We start from the raw sequence: 27,896 nt of genomic DNA, 5'->3' as shown, positions 1-27,896 counted from the left end.
GTGCTTGTAGTTTCTAGGGGCAGCGAGCAGAATGTGTTAACAGCCTGATGTGTGGCACATGCACACATAACAGAACACAGTTTTAACTAGCTTTTGAAACCTGGCTCTTCTCCTGAAAGGATGTACACACATTCTCCTTTAGACTATTGCCTTCTTCCACCACTCTTACCATCCTCTCTTCCCCGATCCTCCTCACTGCCTCTCTCTATATCTCTTATATGCTCTACCCCCCTCAGAACGCCCTTCCTCTTGTCATGCAGCTGCCAAATCATCTGTTTTCCCCACTCCTGCCTCTCACTGGTCCATATCCCCTCTTTGCCTCGTGTGTCCTCATCTATCACCTCTCCACATCTGTCAGTCCAAGCATCTGCTTTCTAATAATCAGTGTCGTCACAGCCACAGTAGTGTGCGTTTGGGTTTCTGTGTGCGTGAACATGTCTATTTTCTGCCAGAAGCAGAGTCATGGCTCGAGAAGTTGATAGTACTGTGCCCCGTGTGTGTACGTGCCACACATCAGTCTGCTAAAGGTGTGTGGTTGTCTTCCCTTTATTTTAGGTATTAATATAAAGTTACGATATACATGGTATTAAATTTACAGATACTTTGCATTAAGGTTCAGCAGAAACGGCTGATTAAAGTGATACAGTTATACATACAATTACTTTTCATATACCATTATACATCAGTATTACTGAAGAAATCTTTTACACTACAATCACATCTTTTAAGAAACACTTCAGGTCTATTTTAGAATTTTTTATATGGGAGGTGCTCACACTTCTAGGTTTTTCCACAAATTTCATAAACTTCTAATGTAACATGTAACCTGATCTGTGTCTTGTCTCACACTGATGAGGAAAACAGCGATTCCCTCCAAAAGTTGCAGATTTCTATTTGTGAAAATGCATGCTTTGAATGATCATTAGTTTTAGCTTTTTCAATCAAGATTTGCAACATTGTTTTTAGTTAAGTCAAAATTCAGGATGCGGAGGGTGCATCGACATGCAACTTTTCTGCACTGATCACTAATTCTTAAACTGAGTGAAAAAATGCCATATCAAATTTAAATTGCTCACAAGATACAACCAATTGCACATAGGGTAAATATTTGGCAATATGAGATTTGACATATCAAAATTACACATTTCAATCCCTCTAGAGATATGAGGTGTGTGTCAAACAAATTTTTTCTTCCTATTTATTCAACTTTCATATCAAGTAATTTTTACTTTCTTCAGTTTCTTTCAGCCATCTCTGGTAAATAACACAGAAGAAGTATTTATTCTTAGTACCTCAATTTTCAAGCATACTTTTAGCAAAAGTACATGAGGCAATTCCTGTACAATGCATTAAATGGTTAGAATGTTTTTATGTGAAGAGTGGGAGACTGTTGTTACTTACAATGAAATTTCTTAAAACTATTCATGTTAGGGCAAAGTTATCATTTTCATCAAATCTTTGAATTCTATCATACTCTACGGTAGCCAGTAGTCAACTTCTTCCAAGCATGTACAAGTCTGTGGCATGCATTGTTTGGAGACTGTTCCTTGATTTCAAACTCATCTTCCATAAGATACAACCAATTCCACACAGGGTAAACATTTGGCTACTACACCATCTTCAGGCCCCTGGCCGACATGTAAGAAGATTCTTCCTCAGTTGTGATCAAAACGGGGGCCAGCAATACTGACATTATTTCATTTTTGCAACAGCGATCACTTCAACCATCATCTGCCGGCAACAGCCGGGTCCCACAATCATCTCTAAAAAGATGAACATACAGAGACATTCAGGGTAACTGTGCAAAACAAAAATTGAGGTGTTCGAACAGGAATCTGCATCACTGTCCTCCAAAATAGAGACATGATTCTTACCACTGTACAATCTTGCTCACCAAGACTTACTCAGATACCTGCATATGTACACATGGTTGTTACAGGCACACACGAGTAAGAAAATCTGAGGTAGAAGTGCTGAAATTAACCAATTTGTAACACAAAAACTGTGAGTCTATACGACTTTTTTTCTTTTCTTTCTTTAACAAAAGTTAGTGGAGGGAAGACTAGTTTCAACTTCACAGATGCTCTGCCAAGCAGTCATAATTGAAATTATCATACAGTGGATAAAAGCTGGAAACAATGTGCTACGTTTGACATTAAAATCTATTTAAATGTACTTTAAATATAGAAATTATAACTCATAGTTACCCACACTGACAACTACTAGTTTATCTTACACCAAAGCCACAAAATAACTATTATTTACAACTGTCATAACATTTACCTGCAGTGCTCCTTTCAACTCTGTATCTGATGGTGGTACAATACACTCCTTGGGACCTAACTGCACTATTAATGTCTCCAAATTAGAAAAGTATTCATCATCTGGAAATTCGGTGACAGACATTCTGCGTTCCCCAACATCTACATATGCAAGACCAATAACCTGCAACAAAAACATACAGCAATGATGGCATAAACATTTTGACAATGCTAGTGGGAGTATTTTTTTTTTTACACTGTCAAACACTGGCATTATAGATGTAGCAGGACACAGATTCGAAAGCTACTTCTGGATTAGTCGCTGAACATATGACAATATCAGTATGTGCAACATACATGTTTTGCTATTGTTACTGGAAACCTACATCAATTTTGTGAGTCAATGATGTACATAATTACAATACCAGAAAAAAAATGACATTCATTACACCACATTAAAGTTACCGTCAGCACAGAAAGGAGTGTACAATGCTGCAACTAAAAATTTTTGAATACTTTCCCAGCCATATAAAATGGCTGACAGACAATGAAGTAAAATTTGAAAACAAACTGAGAAAGTCTCTCCTTGAAAACTACTCCTGTTCCACTGAAGAATCTCTATTATTGTAATGAGTAAAATATGGTGGGTAATATTTATTAACTCACAGCTGCATATTTGCTGAAAAGAAGTATCATCTTATAAATGTTCAGCATGTAACCATATTTACAAAGTAATTTGCAATGTGAATATAAAATGACACATTCCTCATCATTATGATTTATCGTGCAAAACGATCCATGAACTAACTAACTTGATGAAGGTTGCCCAGAACAGTAAAAACAACAACAACAACAGTGAGACCATTATTTTCCATTATGCATTTGATGCAGTAAAATGTTCAGAAGAAATTTACTGCGCTTCCAATGCCTTTAAAAAGAATTACACATAAGATCTGGCAAAGAACAACAACAGAATATATTCCATACAGTTTTGTCGTCATTTTCATCTCTCCTTTATCTCTAGTTGGGACATTCATGGTACTTCTTGACCTTCCCCCAATCTTTCCAATATTCTACTTTTACAACTATTTTGTTTCAGCCCAGATTCCTCCACCTTACACTAGTCTTTATCGAGTCAATCCGTCTTGCTCTAGGCCTCCATCATGTCCTCAAACTTGGCTTTCATTATTTGTTTTGGTATTTTTCCACCTTATATTCTCTTTACATGTCCAAACTATTTTCTTCTCAATTCTATCAATCAACTTTTTTACTCCAATTCCCTTCATTCCTTAATCTCTCTCTCCCTCCCTGTCTTCACTAACATGCTTCTTAGGAATTTTATTTCACTGACTTGGACTCTAGTCTCCTTTCTTCTTGTCACTGTCCATGTCTCTGATGCAAATGCCAGTATGGGTGAAAAGTACTTTTTGTACAGCACTTCCTAAAATTTCATTGGCACCTTCCTTCCCAGACTAAATCCCTCACACACTGGCAAAATGCATTGTTCTTTTGTACCCTTTGCTGATTTCGGTCTCCATCCACGCATTCTGCATTGACACACTTCCTATACATTTAAAGTTGTCCTTTGTCCTTTCCCTTCGCTATCTCATCTGGTTACCACCATAGCCTCGGTTCTCTCCACACCGTATTTCATGCCATACGTCTCTGAATTTTTTTCATTCAAAACGTCTAATGGTTCTTGTACATCCTTACTGTTAGTTCTCCACAACAAAATAGCATCAGTAAATAGCAATAATTTCAATCTGCTTCCTCCACGAGCTACTTATGTCTCTCACACAATTTCACAATTTTAAATAATAATTGTGACATCACATTTCCCTGTCTGAACCTCATAACATTCCTAAACCAATCAGTTCTTCCAACATAGGAAGCTTTTGTCATACAATGTTTGAAGAACTTAAATTGTTTGTTTTCCAACTCCCTTTCTCTCCAAGGTTTTCCATATCTTTTCTCTGGGGACACTACCACACTCCTTCACTAAGTCAAGAATTGTCATTATCAGATCTTTTTCATACTTGCAGTTTTGTATGTGCATCAACATACACTGATAAGCAAAAAGATTATGATCACTGCCCTCAGCAAATTGGAATGCTACCTGGTGGCATTGAGAAATCCACTGACATAAGTGACTTTCGTAAAGGACAGATTGTTATAGTCTGGCACCCACTGAAAGTGGCTGAAGGGTAGTGAAACCACAGGTGACATGACTAACATCCACACCTCATCACACAACATGGAGGTCAAAGGCTTGCACGCTCTGTAAAGCAGATCTGTGACAGATCTGATGGTTGTTTTGGAGCACACTAGTCATGGCACATTGTTAAACATCATACTCTGCAGCTGATGAGCACACGTGTTCCCATGTTGAACCAACACCACCATCGGTTGGAATTGCAATGGGCAAGGGATCAAAGAGACTGGATAAAAATGTGACACCTGGCCAGATTAAACACGTTTCTTGTAGCACTGGGTCAATGGTTGTGTCCACATAGGTCATCATCAAGGCACATGGCTACTTGAAAAATCACTGCACCATAGACACATGCTGATGGGGACAGTAAAATTCTATGGGGAGCATTCACTGATGTAACACTTCTGGGATGCAATTGGCAACATGCTCCGCTACCACAAACCACTGACCCATAATTTATGGGACTTACAGGACCTGTGAGAAGATAGCTGGTGTCACATACTTCAGGAAACCTACCAAGGGCTTATCAAATCCATGCCATGCAGAATCATTGCTGCATTGAATTCTAAATGGGGACCACCACACTACTAAGAAAGTGGTTATAATGTTTGGCTCATCAGTTTACATTGTTAAACATTGGTAAACTAACGCCTTTATTTGGTAGAATACTATCTTTCCCTTTTCTATCAGAGCAAAAACATTGCAACTATATTCCAAAATTTATGAAAAATAATGGTGGATAGCATGCCAATCAAATACTCACTTCAACTGTAAGAGAAAGAACAGAGTCCTAAACAACTACACAACATACAGTTAGCTGTCAACAGAAATTAATTAGAATAATCTGTAAACTGGATTTCCAAACAGTTTTCAATGTCTTTTTATTTCAAGTACAGTACATAGTAGTACAGTGACATACATATTTGGAAGAAAGATCTAAGGGTGCTACATCAGAACTACATATTGCCACATATTTTATGCAATTTTTCACGCACTGAATCTTAATGTCTATCACTAAATATTTTAGGATAAATCTCCACATAAGCCCTTTGAGGCGTGTTGAACAAATAATTTTTAATACAATACATACACTGTTTAAATATCTGTCGAGTGCCAGTAACCAAAATAATGCTCGAAACTATAAAAATTCATATTTTATCCCCAGACATGCTGGTCTGGTTCAAGCAAACATGTATTGGCTGTGGCTTTCTTATTAGATACTTTCCATAGGTAAACTCAGGCTCATTTAGTTTTTGCATAATGAAGACTGATCAATCTATTCACAATGACAAGTTGGCTTCTGTCTGGCCATTCATTCACTAGTTGTTAGCATTTGTGAACTTTCCCTTGTAGTAGATGTTACAAGGCAGTAGCCATAATCTTAGAACACAGCTTTACAGAAAATTCTGAAAAGTTCTGACTATAAAATTGCATACAGATTAATCAGTGTCACATACAAATTACACGTGGAAAATGAAATGATGCCAACTTGTGTAGTAATCGTAATAAATGAGACTGAAATTTTGTATAAAAGTTTATATTTCATTCCAGGCATGAAGTAAGTAAAAGGCAACCACCCACAAATCTGGTGCATAGTAACACATAACAGAAAACAGCATTCACATTAGTTTTCAAGGATTAGCTCTTTTTCTCGCAGTTGGTTTTGTGTGTGTGTGTGTGTGTGTGTGTGTGTGTGTGTGTGTGTGTGTGCGCGCGCGTGTGTGCGCTATTGCTAGAAAAAGAGATATTTCTCAGAAGCTAGTGTGAATGCTGTTTTCTGTTAAGTGTTTCTGTGCTGCATGCATTGCTCTGCTATAGGCTATTTTACACATTGCTCCATCCAAGAATTTCCATTATTCTTCTTTCACTTCAAAAATTCATACTCTGTACACTTAATTGTTGGTAGATACTCACAGTAAAAAGACAATATATACTGTTCAAACTTTCCATAATTAGTTCGTTAGTTTACTTCCATGGATGATTATGCACGACAAATCATAATGATGTTGAACAAGCCATTTTACATTCCCATTGCTTGTAACTATGGCTACACATTGATCATTTATAAAGTTTTTTTTTTATGTACAGATGCGAGATGCGAAGTAGTAATTCCTACCCACCACATTTTACGTATTACGATAACAGGAAATTCTTTTATGGAATAGAAAGTGTTGTCACAGGGAACTGTTTCAGTTTGTTTTCAAATTTTACTTTGCTTTCTGTCAGATGTTTTATATTACTGGGCAACTGATCAAAAATTTTAGTTAAAGCATTGTGTACTCCTTTTTGTGCTGAAGACAACCTTAATGTGGAGTAATGAATGTCTGTTTTCCTTCTGGTATTGTAATTTATACATCATTATTCCTTTGGAACTGCAGTGGATTATTTACAGCAAAGTTCACAAGGGGAATAAACACACTGTGAGGCAGTAGTCAGAATGCCCAAATCCTTAAATAGATTTCAACAAAGTGATCATGGGTAAGCATCACATACTATTCTTATAGCACATTTTGACTTTCTTTCTTAACACCCTCTGTACCAGGCCTATGTTATGTACTAGTCCCTAGAAACCAGGCAATTTTGTCAATATTTAGAAAATCACATCAAATCTACTTTTTGGATTGTGGCAAATTTGGTACCACTTTGAAGCTGCACTTTTAGTCTTTAATTCTGTGCAAAAGAAACTACTTTGGAAGGCACAGCTTTAAGGCACAGTTACAGAAATCACATAGGTGTTTTTAAAAATTTAGAAAAATCATAAAGATAAGAGAATGTGATTGTTATTCATTTTTAACTAATATTATGGCACTACATAACATATTTCTGTCAGTATACAATAATTGAATACAAATTTTACACAATCATATTGTTTTTAGTGTGGAAAATTTTGAAGCAAGGTTCCAGGCAGAGTGAAACACCACACTGTTCACATTCGTACTGTGTCTCTTTGCAAGAAGCTTTGCAATTCTCTTTCTTAGTCCTGGCACTGCACACGTGACACACACAAGCAGTATATTTCTTTGTAGTTGGAGGTATGTGCTGCAAAAAATGTCTCTTTGTTAGCCGACCCACAGTTCCTTCATTCCTTTGTATGACTTGAAGTGTACCATCTTCAACAAGCTGAGCTGCAAGCACTGTTATGAAGTGCGTTATTGTTGGTTTCTTGTTGTGCACTGCAGGCACTGGTCTCTGATATCCACTCCAATTTTATTCAGATTGTAATCCAGTACCTGAAGTGGTTTCATTACTACAGACCCATTTTTCTTAGCATGCGTACCAAATGCCTGATGCCTTGTACACAATGTGTACACATCCCTCTTATCCTTCCACTTCATTGCTAATACATTATCTTTACACTGAAAAGACATTTTGAGCTTTCTCAGTTTATTAGATACTAAATCTTTAGGTAATCCTTTCCTACATTTGTTCACAGTACCAATAGCTCCAGTACCTCTGTCAGCCAGTCGCTGAAAAAGCTCTGGACTGGAATAAAATCGGTCTATATACACAGTATGACCTCTCTTCAGCAAGCTGCTGTCAGATAACAATCGCAATACAACAGCAGACGAAAAATTGTCAACAATATGCTTACCAGCATAAACTTCAAAGTTTACAAAATAGCCACTACTGCCTTCATCAACAGCATAAACCTTCAGTCCATACTTATGAGGCTTATTTTGCATGTAAACACTGAAGCTCACACGACCTCAAAATGGGCATATGCCTTCACCAATTGTCAGTTTCTCTGAGGGATGATATGCCTGGATACATCACTCCTTCAAATTCCAATAATAAGGTAAAACTTTATAAAGTGGGTGAAATCATTCTTCACCTGGTTTTTTCTGTTTAGAATTGTCGACAAGATGCAAGCACGACAATATCTGAGTAAAACGCAAAACAACTCATCACTTGGGGGCAGAAGTTACAACTAATAACAGGATTAGTGCTCCAGTGGTCCACAATGTTTGGCTTTCTTGAAATACACATGTGGAAAAGCATACTCAAGAAACGCCTCATCTCACTTGTAGTCACTGGCTTCCAGGAACTCAAAACTGAATTAGGTTTCATGTTATTTCCTCCTCTTTTCTTCTGGATTGTCTTTTATGCATACAAATTTGTCTGTATATTGAGTTATTTTATGTCACTGTCAGTAAGAAACACTTTACTGCAATCCAGTACAGAACTTGAGTCATCAATATTCACTAGAATCTGCCCGGGTGTAGTGTTGACAGACAGAGGTCGGTAGGTGTCAAATTCAGTCCAGTCAACATCTTTTGGATGTGGCGCAGCCACTGGATTTGAAATAACACCTTCAACATCATTGTCGTCTGCCTCTGAAGAAAAGCTGTCACCGATCTCACTCTCTAAAAGGAATATCACATTATATGTAACTACCTATATCTCTTACAGAAGACATGTTCAGTAGAAATGTGTGTACTGCACAATTATGAGCAGTGATATGCTGTTGAAAATTCGGAAATACGTACCTTCAAACACACCATTGTATTAAGAATCATCAGAATTACTCTACATTATTCAGAGTGCTGCCATCATTAATCAAATCCGTGATTTCTGCGTCTGATAAACACCGCCAAGACATGATTGCAAACATGAAATAACAACGACAAAAGGAAGACTGAGAACACAAAGATAAGTTTCAACATGAATTACAGTGCTGTAGACAACACTGCTGTGATATCTATGGACGCATTTTGTTACTAAACATCTGTAAAACGTATAACGCTGGCCAAACCTGTAGAAACATTGCGGTGTTTTGCATTAAATTAAATGTAGCGGCCCGTAAATTTAATGCGTTTGGCGCTTAGAGTGTTAAAGATGAGGTACCCCAGAACATTATTCCATATGATGAAATTGACTGAAAATATGCAAAATATGTCAACTCACCGATTTCTCTTTCACAAAGATCTGCAATGATTTATATTGGTTAAATTAGTAAGTACCACTTGCTGCATTCTTTTGGTTATACATTATATTACCCATTGGGTGGCTGTACTATCAATTCCACAAAACTTCAATTTATCTAGGAGAATACTATGAGTGGCACAGTCAAATGCCTTACATAGGTTGGAGAAAATACCAACCGGTACTATTTTATTACATGACGTTTGAAAATTTGTTGACTGAACACGTAAATGGCATTCTCAGTAGAGCGACTTTTCTGACATGCAAACTGCTATTTGCTGAGGATATTATTATTGCTAAGGTGAAGTGCTATTCTAGAATACATCACCTTCGCAAAAGTGTTGGAAAATAATCTCAGCAGGGCGAAACAGGTCAGCAGTTATTAACATCTTTCCTATCACCTTTTTTATATGGAGGTTTTACAATTTCATATTTCAGTCTCTCTGAAAAACTGCCTCGAGTTTGTGATGAATTACATATTTCGGATAAGACCTCACTTATTTTATGGAAACGAATCTATTAGAAACACCATCAAAACCAGTTGAGCTTTGATCTATGAAAGAAAGGAAAAGCCAGCCACCCTGCAACACATTAAAACCTTCACCCTAAAAGCACTAAGGTGGAGGACACAAGCTAAAATTCAGATCGAATGATAAAACCCATCCTTATGGATGAAATGTAAAACCAAATCAGTCCACGAGGCGTTGTCCGCTAAAATCAATGATAACGAGTCCGGCAACCGAAGATGAAGTTGCAGGGCAGCCAAAGGAGGACATAACAGAAGAATATGAGCCACTGCCAACTGGGCACCGCACCGACACTGAGGCAGGTCTTCACGGTGCAGAAAGTAGCCATGGGTCGCCCATGCATGGCCAATGCGGAGCCTGCAGAGAACCAGAGTGTCCCTGCGAGACGCCCTCATCGAGGACTTCCACACATTCGTGGTCCCCTTAATGGCTCGTAGTTTGTTGTGCGTACTGAGATTTTGCCATTCTATCTCCCAAAGCTGAAAAACCTTGAGGTGTAATAACGAACGCAGGTCACTTGCAGGGATGCCCATCTCCAGAAGTGGTTTCCGTGTAGCCTGTTTGGCCAGCCTATCAGCAAATTCATTTCCTGGGATTCCAACATGACCAGGAGTCCAGACAAACACCACTGAACGACTGGACCGTTCCAGGGCACAGACGGACTCCTGGATGGAAACTACCAAAGGATGACGAGGGTAGCACTGGTCGATAGTTTTCAGGCTGCTCAAGGAGTCAGTACATACGAGGGCTATGCCGAAAGTTTTTAGCAACCCGTAAACCGTAAGGCGGAGGACAATGGGGTTGTTTTCATTCGAAAGAGCGATGTTTTTTGACCTTGGGACGTGCGCGCGCAGCCCCTGGCTATCGGTGATCCCCCCACAGCGCGGTAAGAAAGCATATGCAGTGCTGAGTCAGAGATGGTGCAGGATGGAGCTGTCGCGCCGCGACTTTCGCGCCATGATTTTTTACGATTATAAAAAGGGTTTAAGTGCCGAAGAATGCCATTCTTCTTTGCTGCGTGTTTTTGGTGAAGCTTCCCCTTCTAGGGCCACAGTTGGAAATTGGTTTCGCGAGTTTTCGAGGGGTCAGCAGTCAATTGAAGATGAACCTCGTCCCGGTCGCCCAGCAACAGCTGTGACTCCTGAAAACATTGATGCTGTGAGGAAAATGATCAAAGAAGATCCACATCTTACATTTTGCGACATTGAAGGGACCCTAAATATTGTATCAACAGCAGCACAGACCATCATTCATAGTCACTTAGGCCTTACTAAGAGATGTGCCCATTGGGTGCCACATTCCCTTACAGAAAGCCAAAAGGAAGCGAGAGTGGACTGGTGTCGTTTCATGCTCGAAAAATTCAATGGAGGGAAGTCCCAAGACACCTACAATATCGTCACAGGTGATGAAACATGGGTATACCATTATGACCCTGAAACGAAGAGACAGTCTTCTGTGTGGTGCTTTCCAAGGGAGGAACCACCCACAAAAGTTCGACAAAGTCGGAGCTCTGGAAAAAAGATGGTGGCAACTTTTTTCACAAAGATCGGGCATCTCACCTCTGTGACCTTGAACACACGTTGTACAGTCAATGCTGAATGGTACGTTAACGATTGTCTTCCAAAAGTCATCGCCACATGGAAGTCACAGCATCCAAAATCAAAGAGTGGGCACCTTCTGCTGCTTCACGACAATGCATCTGCGCACAGGGCTGCCAGAACGATGGACTTTCTGGAGAAGGAAAAAGTGCGAGTGTTAACCCATCCCTCCGATTCACCTGACCTGGCCCCCTGTGACTTCTTTCTGTTCCCTAAGACTAAGGAAAAAATTCGAGGGCAGCAGATTTCATCAGATGAAGAGGCCATTGCAGCATACGAGAGTGCACTAAGTGACATCCCAAAAGAAGCTTGGACTGACACATTTTCTAAGTGGTTTCAGAGAATGGAAAAATGTATACACGCTAATGGAGAGTATTTTGAAAAGTTGTAAACTTTTTTTGCAAAATAAATTTTGTTCACACATTCTGCTAAAAACTTTCGGCATAACCCTCATAAAAGAAAAGACTCCCCAGGGCATGAACTGAGGTACTGAAGTGTACGAGAAATGGCCACCAGCCCTGCAGTGAATACACTGCAGCCATCGGGTAACAAATGCTGTTCAATAAGGCTGCCATGCACATAGGCAAAGCCAAAACGACCATCAGTCATCGAGCTGTCGTGTAAACCACTTCAGAGCCCCAGAACACGTCAAGCTGCAGGTTTAATGGAGTCTTTAGGGCCACGTGAAAGGTCCAGACAAAGCTGTGGCCGAGGTGTACACCATGGAGGCATACGTGAATGGACCACAAGTAGAGGTGGTCAAGGGAAGGACTCCAGTTCAGAGAGAAGGGACAGCACGAGAACCACAATCGTTAGCCCCAACCTGGGCCACTGATGCAGGAGATGGACTGCCGCAGGCGGGAAAAGGAGATGGTAATTCAGATGCTCATAACTGGCGAGCAGTTGCACATGTCTGATCTGCAATGGCGGGACACCAGACTCCACCAGTACACTGGTCACCAGACTCGTCCTAAAAGCTCCTGTCGCTAGTTGAACCCCACAGTGGTGCACAGGGTTGAGTAAATGCAATGCTGAAGGCGCTGCCGAACCATAAACCACACTCCCATAGCCAATACGGGATTGGACAAGGGCTCTGTAGAGCAATCTGCATCCCAACTGGTGTTACTCAGGCAACACAAGGCATTGAGGTGGTACCAGCACTTCTGCTTAAGCTGACGAAGATGAGGGAGCCAAGTTAATCGAGCGTTGAAAACCGGTGCTAGGAATCGATACGTCTCCACTACAGCGAGTGGATCATCATTAAGGTAAAGTGCTGGTTCCGGATGAACAGTACAACACCGACAGAAGTGCATGACACATGACTTTGCAGCTGAAAACTCAAAGACGTGGGCTACAGCCCATGACTGCGCCTTCTGGGTGCTGCTCAACAACACCAGTACTGGAGCAGCAGTATGAAATGCAGAAGTTGTCTGCATACAGAGAAGGTGAGGCGGAGTGCCCAACAGCTGCTGCTAGACGGTTAATGGCCACTAAAAATAGAGACACTTAATACAGAGCCCTGTGGGACTCCATTCTCCTGGATATGGATGGAAATATGGGAGGCACCAACTTAAACACAGAAAGTACGGAGCAACAGAAAGTTTTGGATAAAAATCAGGAGCGGGCTCCGGAGACCCCACTCATACAATGTGGCAAGGATATGATGTCACCAGACAGTGTCGTATGCTTTACGTAAGTCAAAAAATACGGCAACCAGGTGTTGGCGTCTGGAAAAACGTTGTTCGGATGGCAAACTCGATGGACACAAGATTATCAGTGGTAGAGCGACCCTGGTGGAAGCTGTCCTGACATGGAGCCAGCAGGCCATGTGACTCCAGGACCCAACCCAACCGCTGACATATCGTAAGTTCCAGCAGGTTACGAAGAACGTTGGTGAGGCTCATGGGCCACTAGCTATCCACATCACGGGGGTTTTTACCGGGTTTGAGCACCAGAATGACAGTGCTCTCCCGCTATTGTGATGGAAAGATGCCATTGCACCAGATCCGGTTGAAGATGATGATGATGCGTCATTTGTAGACAGATGAGGGATGTTTAATCATCCGGCTGTAGATCCTATCAGGCCCAGAAGCTATGTGGCGCTCCAGGGAAGGGTGCCACTTATGCCACTGTAGAGCTCGCCGACACTCCTTAATCGCTTCAGCGACTTCCAGGGACCACCATGGGACTGCCTTATGCCGAGGACACTCTAAAGAGCGAGGGATTGCGTTTTCTGCCGCAGAAACAATTGTTGTAGTCACCTGCTCAACCATCACATCGACGTTACCGTGTGGGGGAGATTCAATGGTGACAGCAGAGGTGAAAGTGTCCCAGTCTACCTGGGGACGCGTCCGAGGGCTCACACTGGACCAGTGACAGGAGGATGGGGAACTGGTCACTACCACACAGGTCGTCATATGCCCTCCAGTGGATAGGTGGGAGACGTCCTGGGCTGCGAATGGATAAATCAATGGCCGATTAACTACTATGAGCCACACTGAAATGTGTGGTGGCCCAGTATTTAAGAGGCAGAGGCCAAACTGAGACAGTAAAGTTTCGGCATCTCTGCCTCAGCCGGTAAGCATGGTACCACCTCACAAGGTTTTTGTCATCAGTCTACTGACTGGTTTGATGCGGCCCGCCACGAATTCCTTTCCTGTGCTAACCTCTTCATCTCAGAGTAGCACTTGCAACCTACATCCTCAATTATTTGCTTGACGTATTTCAATCTCTGTCTTCCTCTACAGTTTTTGCCCTCTACAGCTCCCTCTAGTACCATGGAAGTCATTCCCTCATATCTTAGCAGATGTCCTATCATCCTGTCCCTTCTCCTTATCAGTGTTTTCCACATATTCCTTTCCTCTCCGATTCTGCGTAGAACCTCCTCATTCCTTACCTTATCAGTCCACCTAATTTTCAACATTCGTCTATAGCACCACATCTCAAATGCTTCAATTCTCTTCTGCTCTGGTTTTCCCACAGTCCATGTTTCACTACCATACAATGCTGTACTCCAGACGTACATACTCAGAAATTTCTTCCTCAAATTAAGGCCGGTATTTGATATTAGTAGACTTCTCTTGGCCAGAAATGCCTTTTTTGCCATAGCGAGTCTGCTTTTGATGGCCTCCTTGCTCCGTCCGTCATTGGTTATTTTACTGCCTAGGTAGCAGAATTCCTTAACTTCATTGACTTCGTGACCATCAATCCTGATGTTAAGTTTCTCACTGTTCTCATTTCTACTACTTCTCATTACCTTCGTCTTTCTCCGATTTACTCTCAAACCATACTGTGTACTCATTAGACTGTTCATTCCATTCAGCAGATCATTTAATTCTTCTTCACTTTCACTCAGGATAGCAATGTCATCAGCGAATCTTATCATTGATATCCTTTCACCTTGTATTTTAATTCCACTCCTGAACCTTTCTTTTATTTCTATCATTGCTTCCTCGATGTACAGATTGAAGAGTAGGGGCGAAAGGCTACAGCCTTGTCTTACACCCTTCTTAATACGAGCACTTCGTTCTTGATCGTCCACTCTTATTATTCCCTCTTGGTGGTTGTTCATATTGTATATGACCCGTCTCTCCCTATAGCTTACCCCTACTTTTTTCAGAATCTCGAACAGGTTGCACCATTTTATATTGTTGAACGCTTTTTCCAGGTCAACAAATCCTATGAAAGTGTCTTGACTTTTCTTTAGCCTTCCTTCCATTATTAGCCGTAACGTCAGAATTGCCTCTCTCGTCCCTTTACTTTTCCTAAAGCCAAACTGATCGTCACCTAGCGCATTCTCAATTTTCTTTTCCAATTCTTCTGTATATTATTCTCGTAAGCAGCTTCGATGTATGAGCTGTTAAGCTGATTGTGCGATAATTCTCGCACTTGTCACCTCTTGCCGTCTTTGGAATTGTGTGAATGATGCTTTTCCGAAAGTCAGATGGTATATCGCCAGACTCATATTCTACACACCAACGTAAATAGTCGTTTTGTTGCCACTTCCCCCAATGATTTTAGAAATTCTGATGGAATGTTATCTATTCTTTCTGCCTTATTTGACTGTAAGTCCTCCAAAGCTCTTTTAAATTCCTATTCTAATACTGGATCCCCTATCTCTTCTAAATCGACTCCTGTTTCTTCTTCTATCACATCAGACAAATCTTCACCCTCATAGAGGCTTTCAATGTATTCTTTCCACCTATCTGCTCTCTCCTCTGCATTTAACGGTGAAATTCCCGTTGCACTCTTAATGTTACCACCGTTGCTTTTAATGTCACCAAAGGTTGTTTTGACTTTCCTGTATGCTGAGTCTGTCCTTCCAACAATCATATCTTTTTCGATGTCTTCACATTTTTCCTGCAGCCATTTCGTCTTAGCTTCCCTGCACTTCCTATTTATTTCATTCCTCAGCAACTTGTATTTCTGTATTCCTGATTTTCCCGGAACATATTTGTACTTCCTCCTTTCATCAATCAACTGAAGTATATCTTCTGTTACCCATGGTTTCTTCGCAGCTACCTTCTTTGTACTTATGTTTTCCTTCTCAACTTCTGTGATGGCCCATTTTAGAGATGTCCATTCCTCTTCAACTGTACTGCCTACTGCGCTATTTCTTATTGCTGTATCTATAGCGTTAGAGAACTTCAAACGTATCTCATCATTCCTTAGTACTTCCGTATACCACTTCTTTGCGTATTGATTCTTCCTGACTAATGTCTTGAACTTCAGCCTACTCTTCATCACTACTATATTGTGATCTGAGTCTATATCTGCTCCTGGGTACGCCTTACAATCCAGTATCTGATTTCGGAATTTCTGTCTGACCATGATGTAATCTAATTGAAATCTTCGCGTATCTCCCGGTCTTTTCCAAGTATACCTCCTCCTCTTGTGATTCTTGAACAGGGTATTCGCTATTATTAGCTGAAACGTGTTACAGAACTCAATTAGTCTTTCTCCTCTTTCATTCCTTGTCCCAAGCCCATATTCTCCTGTAACCTTTTCTTCTACTCCTTCCCCTACAACTGCATTCCAGTCCCCCATGACTATTAGATTTTCGTCCCCCTTTACATACTGCATTACCCTTTCAATATCCTCATACACTTTCTCTATCTGTTCATCTTCAGCTTGCGATGTCGGCATGTATACCTGAACTATTGTTGTCGGTGTTGGTCTGCTGTCGATTCTGATTGGAACAACCCGGTCACTGAACTGTTCACAGTAACACACGCTCTGCCCTACCTTCCTATTCATAACGAATCCTACACCTGTTATACCATTTTCTGCTGCTGTTGATATTACCCGATACTCATCTGACCAGAAATCCTTGTCTTCCTTCCATTTCACTTCACTGACCCCTACTATATCTAGATTGAGCCTTTGCATTTCCCTTTTCAGATTTTCTAGTTTCCCTACCACGTTCAAGCTTCTGACATTCCACACCCCGACTCGTAGAACATTATCATTTCGTTGATTATTCAATCTTTTTCTCATGGTAACCTCCCCCTTGGCAGTCCCCTCCCGGAGATCCGAATGGGGGACTATTCCAGAATCTTTTGCCAATGGAGCGATCATCATGACACTTCTTCAATTACAGGCCACATGTCCTGTGGATACACGTTACGTGTCTTTAATGCAGTGGTTTCCATTGCCTTCTGCATCCTCATGTCGTTGATCATTGCTGATTCTTCCGCCTTTAGGGGCAATTTCCCACCCCTAGGACAAGAGAGTGCCCTGAACCTCTATCCGCTCCTCCGCCCTCTTTGACACGGCCGTTGGCAGAATGAGGCTGACTTCTTATGCCGGAAATCTTTGGCCGCGAATGCTGATTATTTATCAAAATTTAGGCAGTGGCGGGGATCGAACCAGGGACCGAAGACGTTTTGATTATGAATCGAAGACGCTACCCCTAGACCACGGGCTATGGGCATTTAAACCTCCCAAAAGTAGGAAAGGGTTATGGAGTTGATCAATCAGTGCAGCTAATACATTCAGGGGTACTGCACCATCTGGAGGAAGATACACATTGCAGACAGTTATTTCCTACGTCATCCTTATTCTGACAGCCACAGTCTTAAGAGGAGTTTGAAGGGGCACATGTCCACTACAAACTGAGTTTAGGACACAAACACAAACTCCACCCGACACACTATTATAGTCGCTACAGTTCCTGTAATATCCCTTATAGCCGCTAAGGGGAGGGGTCCGCATTACTCAGAACCAGGGTTCCTGGAGACCAATGCAGATAGCAGGTATAAAGCTTAACAGTTGCCGTAGCTCAGCCAGTGGTGGAAAAAACTGCCACAATTCCACTGGAGGATGGCATCCTGAGGCTGGGAAGGCATGGAACATTCAAAGAGGCAGTTTACGCTTCTGAGTTACCTGCTGCCACTGACTTTTTGCCTGAGTCGTCTATATCAATTGTGTCTGAGGGTCTGGCAAGATCTAGGTCCTCAGAGGACGTCGAAATCTCCACCCCATCCTCAGATGCAGAGCTTGTAAGTAGCGGTGGTGTGGGTGCCACCGCAATCTCATTGGACTTAGGGGTTTTCTTTTTTGATTTCTCTCGCTGATCCTTGGGGATCCCTGGCTGGAAGGACTTCACTGGCTCAGCCTCCAGGACTGAAGATGACCGTGAAGTCCTACAACCAGCAGCTTTGGGCTCTTCAGCCACTGGTGGGTGTCGTCTTTCCTGCTAGCAGAAACCTGGGAAGGGAGTGACCCAAGGGACCTCTCTGTAGTGAGAGAAGCCGAAGAAGGCTTATGTTTCTCCCATAGTGTGGACAGGGAGGGTAACGATTTGGGGTCGTACTTCTGTGCATTGAATCAAGCTCGCGATCGCTTAGAGACTGCTGGCGTTTCACCACTAGCAAGAGATGATGGACTACACTTCATCACGTGTCACCCGCCCTGATGCCACCCACTCCGACCAGGGGCCCTCCCCATGGGCGCCACAGCAAAGGCCACCTGGTAGGATGGCCATTGCCGGGAGTCCCGATGCCCCAGGGAGATGGGCATCTACCCCTTGGTATACGTGGGGAGTTAACGGCGCAGGGATCAGCAGAGCGATCCCTGTGTGGTCAGGGAGCTACAACCAACAGGGTACATGGCAGCCTCACCACAATGAACTGGCTACCATGCTGGATATCAGGTGCAAAGAGGTCCGTGGTCATAGTCGACGCAGAAAGCTACACTGCATAGTGCATGGTGGAAAATGCACCCAGGAAGGTGTCCCTGCCCAAGAGATGGAGAATGGGTGGGATTGCAATGCGACGACAAGAAAGTGGGCTAAAGATCTCAGTGCACGATGGTCATGATGCACCATGTAAAGCGCCCTTTCCCAACTGGTTCGCTGTTCGGGAAAATGTTGAAGAATGGAGGTCAGACCCTACAGGGGACCATCACGTAAAGGCCGAAATGTGTTGAACTCCTTTTAGTCGCCTCTTACGACAGGCAGGAATACCTCGGGCCTATTCTAACCCCCGGACCTGCAGGGGGAGCCAAGTAAGACGAAGAATTTGCCAATGAGAAAGATTTGTGCAATTATGTCAGTGGTAAGGAACCAGGTGCGAGAGAAGTTGGCATATGTGCCTGATTCAGATCAGAATCTTTTGTATCCAATTCTGGAGGAATACGCGTGGCTATTCAAGGAGCAGCAGTATCTGCCAGCAATTAACCTTGTACAGCATGAAATTCCGAAGGGGGATGCTAGACAGATTGCTCAGAAACCATACGGTGAGCCAAAACATTATGACCACATGCTTAATTAATAGCTTGTTTGTCTGTCTTTGGAATGAAACACATAAGTGATTCTATGTCTCAGGGATCCGACAGTTTGTTGGCAGGTTTGTGGCATTAGATGTGTACACACAGGTAATGTAATTCACATAAATAACGGGCCACTGAATTGCCTACATGGTAATAGTACCCGATAGTGACCCAAACGAGTTCCACAGGCTTTACATCAGATGAATTTGGTTGCTGAGAAATCAACGTGAGTTCACTATAATGCTGCTCAAAGCACTGCAGCACATTTCTGGCTGCAAGACAGACAATTATACTACTGAAAGATGGTAGTGCTGATCGGACCGACATCAAGTATGAAGGGATGCAGGTGGTTCGCAGCTGTCAAAGTGTCTTCGATTACTACCACAGGTGTTGTGCTAGCACAGGAGAATGTTGCCCACAGCATAATACTGCTCCAACCAGCCAGTGTCCATGGCGCACTGCATGTTTTGAGCACTGTTCACCTAGATGATGATGTTTGTTGAGATGACTATTGACCTAGTGCAGTAAAAATGTGATTCACCTGAAGAGGCAACATGTTTCCATTGATTGACAGTCAAATCCCCATAATCTCATGCCCACTGCAATCTTAACTGGCGATAGGTCAACATGCGAACACATAGGGGTGGTCTGCGGTGGAGCTCTATGTGCAACAACGTACGATGAACAATGTGCCACGAAACACTTGTGTGCGCCCTGGCATTGTGTTCTTTTGGCAGAGATGCCACAGGTCATCATCTATTCTACTTCACAGAACAGACAGTCTTCCGAACACCACGTTCTGTGAAGAGTTGTGGATGTCCAACCATTTATTGCCTAGTGGTAGTTTCACTGTCCTCCTACCTCCATCCTTAGATGCTCACAACAGCAGCACATGAACACTTGACCAGCTTCAGCATTTTCGAGATACTCATTCACAGGCTCTGCATAGTAATAACCTGCCCTTCGACAAAGATGAATATGTCAATGGATTCCCCATTTGCAGCCCATATCTTCGCTACGGTGATCTACCGTCCATGTCCATTCCATTTACATACCTTTGGTACCACATCTCGTGCCCACAACACCACCAGTCAGCAATCAACATTGCAGTGAGGAGTGGCCGTAATGTTTTGGCTCATCAGTGTAGATAACCATACCATTTACAATCTATTGTTGAAGAAACTATTCAGTAGCAGCTGGCTGCAGGGATAGTTCAACATTCTGCAAAGCGCATGGTCTTCACCTGTAGTCGTGGTCGCAAAAAACAAAAGCAGTAAACAAAGTCACTACCCGAGACACTTGCCCTCTATCCCATATCAAAGAAACACTGGATTGATTGTGGGATTACCACCCCTGACGTGTTCTGGGTACCACCAAATTCTGATTGCACCACAAGATTGCCCCAAAACTGCTTTTGTGGTTCCTATTGCATTATATCAGTTTCTCCATATGCAGTTTGGTCTAAGGAATGGGTCTGCCACTTTTCAAATATTTGCTGACTTACTATTGAGAGGTTTGAAGGCTATTATGTGTCTCGTGTATCTGAATGACATAATAATTTTTTCAAGGACAGTTGATGAACATGCAGAGAGATTAAGGAGCGTGTTGTCTAGGTTGCAAACTGCACACCTTAGTTTGAAAATAGAGAAGTGCTCACCTCCTAAGTCACTGTCCAGTACCTGGGACATATTATTAGTGCAGATGGAGTTAGGCCAGACCCCAGATTGACAGAAGCTGTAGAAAATTTACAGTGTCTACAAACGTTGAAGAGCTGTAATCATTTCTGGGACTAGCAAATTATCATCACTGTTTTGTGGGGGATTATACTGTGATAGCCAAGTTGTCAAAGAAGGCTGTTGAATTTGAATGGACAGAGGAATGTGACATAGCTTTGTTAATCTATCCACATTTTGAAAAACGATTTATTCTTTCCACAGATGCATTTGATTAAACTGTGGGCACAATTCTTTCTCAGGAGTACAATGGTGAGGAAAAGCCTATAGGTTATGTCTCTAGGCAGGTGAATTCAGTTGAGATTTATTATTGCACTACCAAGAAACATCTTTTAGCACTTATGTTTTGAGTCAATTATTTTAAATGCTACTGATATGGGCACAAGTTCACTGTTTTCACCCTCGTATGGATGTTAAGTTCAAAGGACCCCAGTAGGTTAAGTCTATGTGCACTGAAAATAACACAGTATGATTACACAGTATGTTACAAACCTGGCCATCCCATCAAAATGTAGGCTCATTAAGCTACAAAGTCAGAATTGTTCACAAGGATGATACTTCAATAGAGGGGCTAAAGGAAGCACAAGATTGAGAAGTAGAATGTCACTAGTACACATCTCACGTAGAATTTGTCACTGAAGATGGTATTCTATTTCACAAGGCCCTCTTGGGTAACAGAGTGGTAATACCTAAATAATTATGGCAGTGTGTTATGGCACAATGCCATGACAGTTTGCAGGCCTGCCATAACGGGTGATGTGCCACAAATGCTAGGACATCCTCTCACGTTTGGTGGAAAGGTAGACAAGCAAATGTACAGAAATATATTCAAAATCTAAGGAACAAAATCCCTTTACATACCCTCCCAGAAGCTACGAGACCATTTCAAACCGCCATGTTCGAAAATGTTGGTCCCTTTCCATGAAGTACCCAATACAATAAGAACATCTCGTCTATTCTTGATCACTTTTCTCGGTACTTAATTCTAGTACCACTCACATTTATGAGCACTGGAACAGTCGCTTGCGTCTGTGTGAATTACCTGGTTCGGAAGCCCCAACGCTATATTAACTGACTAAGATTCCAACTTCATGTCTGCCCTACTTGTACAAGTATGTAAACTGTTAAGAATCAAGAGATGGTGCACAACACCTTTTCATCCACAGGCAAACAGCTGCCTCAAACGCGTCCATATGACAATTGTTTAAATGCCGTCTTATTACGTGGAGAAGACTCGTGTAGATTGGGATACATATGTCACTTATGTTGCTTTGGCATATAACAGCTGCATGATGAATCAATTGCATGTATGCCCTACAAAGCAGGCTATGGAAGGCCAATGAACTCCCCATTTGCATTTGGTAACTTCCCAACTGGAGTAATTACGAGCAAAGTAAAACTATTGGCCTGCCATCTTAAGTCAATTTGGAAATAGCTTAAGCAGAACAGCACCAAAACCACTCAACGTCAGTTGTAATGTAGTAACAAACGCACTATGCTACCATAATATAAACCAGGTACTACTCCGAAATCCAGTAGTACGACAGGGAAGAACTAAAAAGTTCATTCTTTAGTATGAGGGCCCTTACTCTGTTTTACAGGTGACATTCCCGGTATACGCAAAGATTCAGTTGTCTGATCATACTGTGGTAGTGCATTTTGATCAGCTTAAGCTGTACCATGGCCCAGCTGTGCTGTTGCCAGATGTACCAACTAGCCCCGTTCCAAGCAAAGGTAAAAGAAAAGAAGGGCAAGCCACAGCCCACATGCTGTCACTACACCTCAAGAAATGGGAACCCCTACGCCCTAAGCTACAGAGACCAAGTTTGTTTTGTAAACAGAAAAGAAAATACACTGTCAGACTTTTAGTAGAGTATAAAATCTGAGGAAAAAATTATGTAAAGGTATGAGGAAGTCTACAGCACCAGTATGATTTGGTATTTGAATATAAACATGGATCAGATGGACATATTTAATTGCAATAAACAAACTAGTAGAAGCCGACCTCGGGGAAGATCCGTTTGGATTCCGTAGAAATACTGGAACACGTGAGGCAATATTGACCCTTCAACTTATCTTAGAAGCTAGGTTAAGGAAAGGCAAACCTACGTTTCTAGCATTTGTAGACTTAGAGAAAGCTTTTGACAATGTTGACTGGAACACTCTCTTTCAAATTCTGAAGGTGGCAGGGTTAAAATACAGGGAGCAAAAGGCTATTTACAACTGGTACAGAAACCAGATGGCAATTATAAGAGTCGAGGGACACGAAAGGGAAGCAGTGGTTGGGAAGGGAGTGAGACAGAGTTGTAGCCTTTCCCCGATGTTATTCAATCTGTATATTGAGCAAGCAGTGAAGGAAACTAAAGAAAAGTTCGGAGTAGGTATTAAAATCCATGGAGAAGAAATAAACACTTTGAAGTTTGCCGATGACATTGTCATTCTGTCAGAGACAGCAAAGGACTTGGAAGAGCAGTTGAACGGAATGGATAGTGTCTTTGAAAGGAGGATATAAGATGAACATCAACAAAAGCAAAACGAGGATAATGGAATGTAGTCAAATTAAGTCGGGTGATGCGGAGTGAATTAGATTAGGAAATGGAGACACTTAAAGTAGTAAAGGAGTCTTGCTATTTGGGGAGCAAAATAACTGATAATGGTCGAAGTAGAGAGGATATAAAATGTAGACTGGCAATGGCAAGGAAAGTGTTTCTGAAGAAGAGAAATTTGTTAACATCGAGTATAGATTTAAGTGTCAGGAAGTCATTTCTGAAAGTATTTGTATGGACTGTAGCTATGTATGAAAGTGAAACATGGACGATAAATAGTTTGGACAAGAAGAGAATAGAAGCTTTCGAAATGTGGTGCTACAGAAGAATGCTGAAGATTAGATGGGTAGATCACATAACTAATGAGGAGGTATTGAATAGAACTGGGGAGAAGAGGAGTTTGTGGCACAACTTGACTAGAAGAAGGAATCAGTTGGTGGGACATGTTCTGAGGCATCACGGGATCACCAATTTAGTATTGGAGGGCAGAAATCGTAGAGGGAGACCAAGAGATGAATACATTAAGCAGATTCAAAAGGATGTAGGTTGCAGTAGGTACTGGGAGATGATGAGGCTTGCACAGGATAGAGTAGCATGGAGAGCTGCATCAAACCAGTCTCAGGACTAAAGACCACAACAACAAGATGCATGCTGCCCCCCTCAAAATGATAGAAGAAGATGCCTGAGCCACTTTATTACATTTAAGTGTCTTCAGGCATAGAGTAAGTTTTAGTGTTACGGATTAGTGACTAGAGCAGTGGAAAATGAACTATGGTGTTTTAAAGGAGAAAATGAGTAAAGTTATGATCTACTGAACATCAGAATCAGATAAAATCGTGGCAATCTGTGCCAAGTAGTTGAGGAAAAACTGTTAAGGTACTATTGGGCCTATGAGAACAAAAGCTAGTGAGACAAAGAGATGACAACTGCTAAAATTATCAACGACCTCGATTGTTTGGAGCAGAGCTCAGAACTAAGGAAGATAGGTTTTTACAAGTTTTACATTGGAGCTAAATGACTTTGAATTGAACATGACAATTTTGTGACATAAATATTAGATAAAGTTTATGAATACAAGCAAACTAGATTAGTTGCTCAAATATTATGGAGTGCCTCTTATATACTTACCAGTAATTAATTTCACAAGAATACTTAAGTTCTATAGGAGCCTAACTTAAGTGTGTATGTACAGGCAAAGGATATTAATTATTTTCTGGTAGAAAAGCTACCAATTGCTTTTCATGCAATTCTCAGTGACACTCATCGGCTATTGCAACAATTCTAATTGAACACAAGTTAGTGTACATTATTTCCATAAGAACTGGCAGTAGTTAGCAGTGACAAGGAAAGTTTATGGTGGAGGATTCCAGTAATAACACTGCTGTGCTACAGGTGTCATATGGGACGTATGAACTAACCGTAACATCACTGAGTCACAATGACGCATGATATGGAGGGAACAATCAACTTTGGTGACATGGTGTTTGCTTGTTGACATGCAAGGGAACGTTTGTTTCTGTGGTGAACTGGAATAAACTTTTCATAACATGGTTCCTTACACTACTGATGCGGCATGGTGTGCTTGTATTGACTCTGCTGATGAAAACCTGGTGGGTACAAATAACCGCATGCTGCCACACGTTACCAACGTTATTCCGTACTTACTTCCAAGGAGCAGCCAGCTCAGGATAATCTGGACTGAGACACACTGACAGCACAGAATCTATATCATTTTTTCCATCCAACAACAACGAGGTATTTCACCCTCCCTTGATGCAGTATTCCATACTTAGTTTTAATCTATTTTACCCTGAGGCATGGGTGACACCTTGTTCTGTCAACCAAGCAGGCAATCGACACTTTGAAGGGTGAAACAACATATCGATAATCAATCAGTAAGCAGTTGGGCAGTTCTAAGGAGAAAACCCTCTAATTGTGGCCCACATTAGGCCTCCAACACACATGTTGTGTCCCATATCTAAGCATGGAATACACTAGGTGCTGCAGCAAGTGATGTATCTGCACATGCTCAAAGTCTTGCCCCCTCGAACTTCTCTATTGTTTTACTGGTATACATTTCCATTTTTATGCTTTCCGTATATCCGGACACGTATGTGATAATATGATTTGAGGCATTTTCCCCCTTGAGTAATTTTGATGCTGTGAATGTTAAAAGGCACATTACTGCCATAAAATCAAGTACACATGCGCGAGATCCTCTGCAAAACCAATTGCAGTCTTAAGCAGAAGTGCCATTTGGATCTGCTCTAATATGCCATGTAGTGCCATTCAGTCACACTCTACAATTATCTGCTATGTCTTATTACTGCGCACTTCATTAGTACATTGACAAATACACTTCGGACACACCACGACACTCGGCACTAACAAGTCATTTCACTTTGCTAAGAGAAAATAATTAGGCTTTATTGCTATAATTCTACCACTAAGCGTACAGAAAACAATTTCTGGCTCCTCAGGGTTAAAACACGGCTACTAATGGGTTCCCATGTTACATCTGGTAACCATTTTGCTAAATTACTTTGTCAGCATCCAGCTTCCTTCCAGCCACTGTCAAGAAATATACAATATTGTCTAACCATACACCCATTCTTGCAGATGAGCCTGCTTGGATTTTTTCTTTACCTGCAACTCAGAATCAGCATTCCGTCCAATTGATTCTGGTAACCGAATGCTTCGGTTGTACGATAAATAATTTCCAGTATCAGATTACACCGGCAACTCATGTGATTCGTAAGCATTCAGAACTGCACAATGCCTCATATTTCTCCTCTCTTCTTCATTTCTGGGTTGACACAAAGTATTATCGTTACACATGTGAGTGTGGCTCACTCCATCAGCTGTTGAACAAGTTAAGTGTTTCATGCTATCCTATTCCACATAACATACTTCACCAGGTCATTCAATGACATACATGTAACTACCAATCGACATTACTCCTGTTGACAGTTATATTACTTGAAATATATCATAAGTTGATTAACTGGAACAGTGCTAGAACTTATTTGCCCTAATGTAACATGGTGCGTATTACTGTAAGCATCTGGATTGGTATAAGACGGCTGCCACAAAAGCCTCATAAGCAAATGATAACCACATTCACCCAGACATTTCAGTACCATCACACTCTCCTCAGCTAATACTGATCCTTACCATGATGTGCTGTACTATGTTTGCTCTACTTACTAGTGTTGTGAGTGCCCCACCTTTCCAAAATCATTCATTGCCATCAGCTTTAATGTTTGAGCAGTTGGATAATGTGCTGTACACCCCTCACCAAGCCAGTATAGTGGCTGACTTGAACTTGACTGTTTTAAAAGAAGAAGAAGAAGTAGCACTACAACAAATTACCAGTCAATCAATGGCATGTGAAACATTGTTGCAAAGGTCAGGCCAAAGGAACACTTTGTACCTTATGGGACATTAAGCAGTTGCATATTACCACCCAGGAACAACCGTCAAGCATTTCAGAGGCCATGCCACTGAAACACAGTGAGTGAGCTGTGTTCAACGCGGGCGGCACTGTGCCGAAAACAATATCCGGAAATCCTTACAGAGCTGATGCTGGTCGTTGGGATAAACCACTTAGACAAGTCACTTTTTTTACTGCCCAAAACCACGAAACCCTCGTATACCAGCATGTGCAACTCACACATATAGAGGGCAATCTTCTGCTGCTACCAGACAAATTTGTAGTATACCTATGAACTAATACAACAATGAGGAGGTGAGGCATTCAATCCAGCATGAACTAGTTACTATGCACCAGGAGCTGTCAAACTTAACTGCTACCCTGGGAGAAGCTAAGGCACAAAAAATTCTATTTTATGACACCCACGCAATCCAATTCATGTTACTACATTGCATGCTATTACTCAGCTCAGTTTACAACAAAAACTTAAGTCCTATCTTATTACCCACTGGACTGTTCTAGCAAACACTTACAAACATCTCTTTTCAGTTATTATCACCAATGCATATGGTTTAGCCTATAAGGGGAGTCAACTCTGACAAATTATTATTCTGTTGTCAAGGTGTACTTATTGTGATTGGTAGACGTTTTATAGGCACCAGTACCTTCACCTGTCACTTGGGCCACTTGTGAAATCTAGTGTTACCATCTACACTCTTTTCTGGTTGCCTGAACAGCCACCCAAAAACAATTCCTCTGGAAAACCTAGTATGTCCTGATCACTAGTAAAGATCGAATGTGAAACCCATGTGGCGATATCTCTCAATGCCTTTCAGTCTCGTATGCACAACAATTATTACATGTGTTCTTGCTATCACTTAATACTGGGGTAA

At 41.6% G+C, this 27,896-nt stretch overlaps 1 protein-coding gene across 1 annotated transcript in view; it reads right to left on the bottom strand.

Moving 5' to 3' along the window:
• The window catches only part of LOC124555004 (DNA mismatch repair protein Msh2), a 216,584-nt gene that overhangs the window by 89,106 nt on the left and 99,582 nt on the right, over nt 1-27,896 (bottom strand). Inside the window, exon 6 of the mRNA XM_047128747.1 lies at nt 2,284-2,445. Within this exon, the coding sequence (XP_046984703.1) occupies nt 2,284-2,445 (162 nt within the window). The remainder of the gene's footprint in view (nt 1-2,283; nt 2,446-27,896) is intronic.

This window comes from Schistocerca americana, chromosome X, assembly GCF_021461395.2.
Source record: "Schistocerca americana isolate TAMUIC-IGC-003095 chromosome X, iqSchAmer2.1, whole genome shotgun sequence".
Classification (NCBI taxonomy): domain Eukaryota; kingdom Metazoa; phylum Arthropoda; class Insecta; order Orthoptera; family Acrididae; genus Schistocerca; species Schistocerca americana.
The sequence above is the reverse complement of the archived record's forward strand: the minus strand, read 5'-3'. Positions and strand labels throughout refer to the sequence as shown.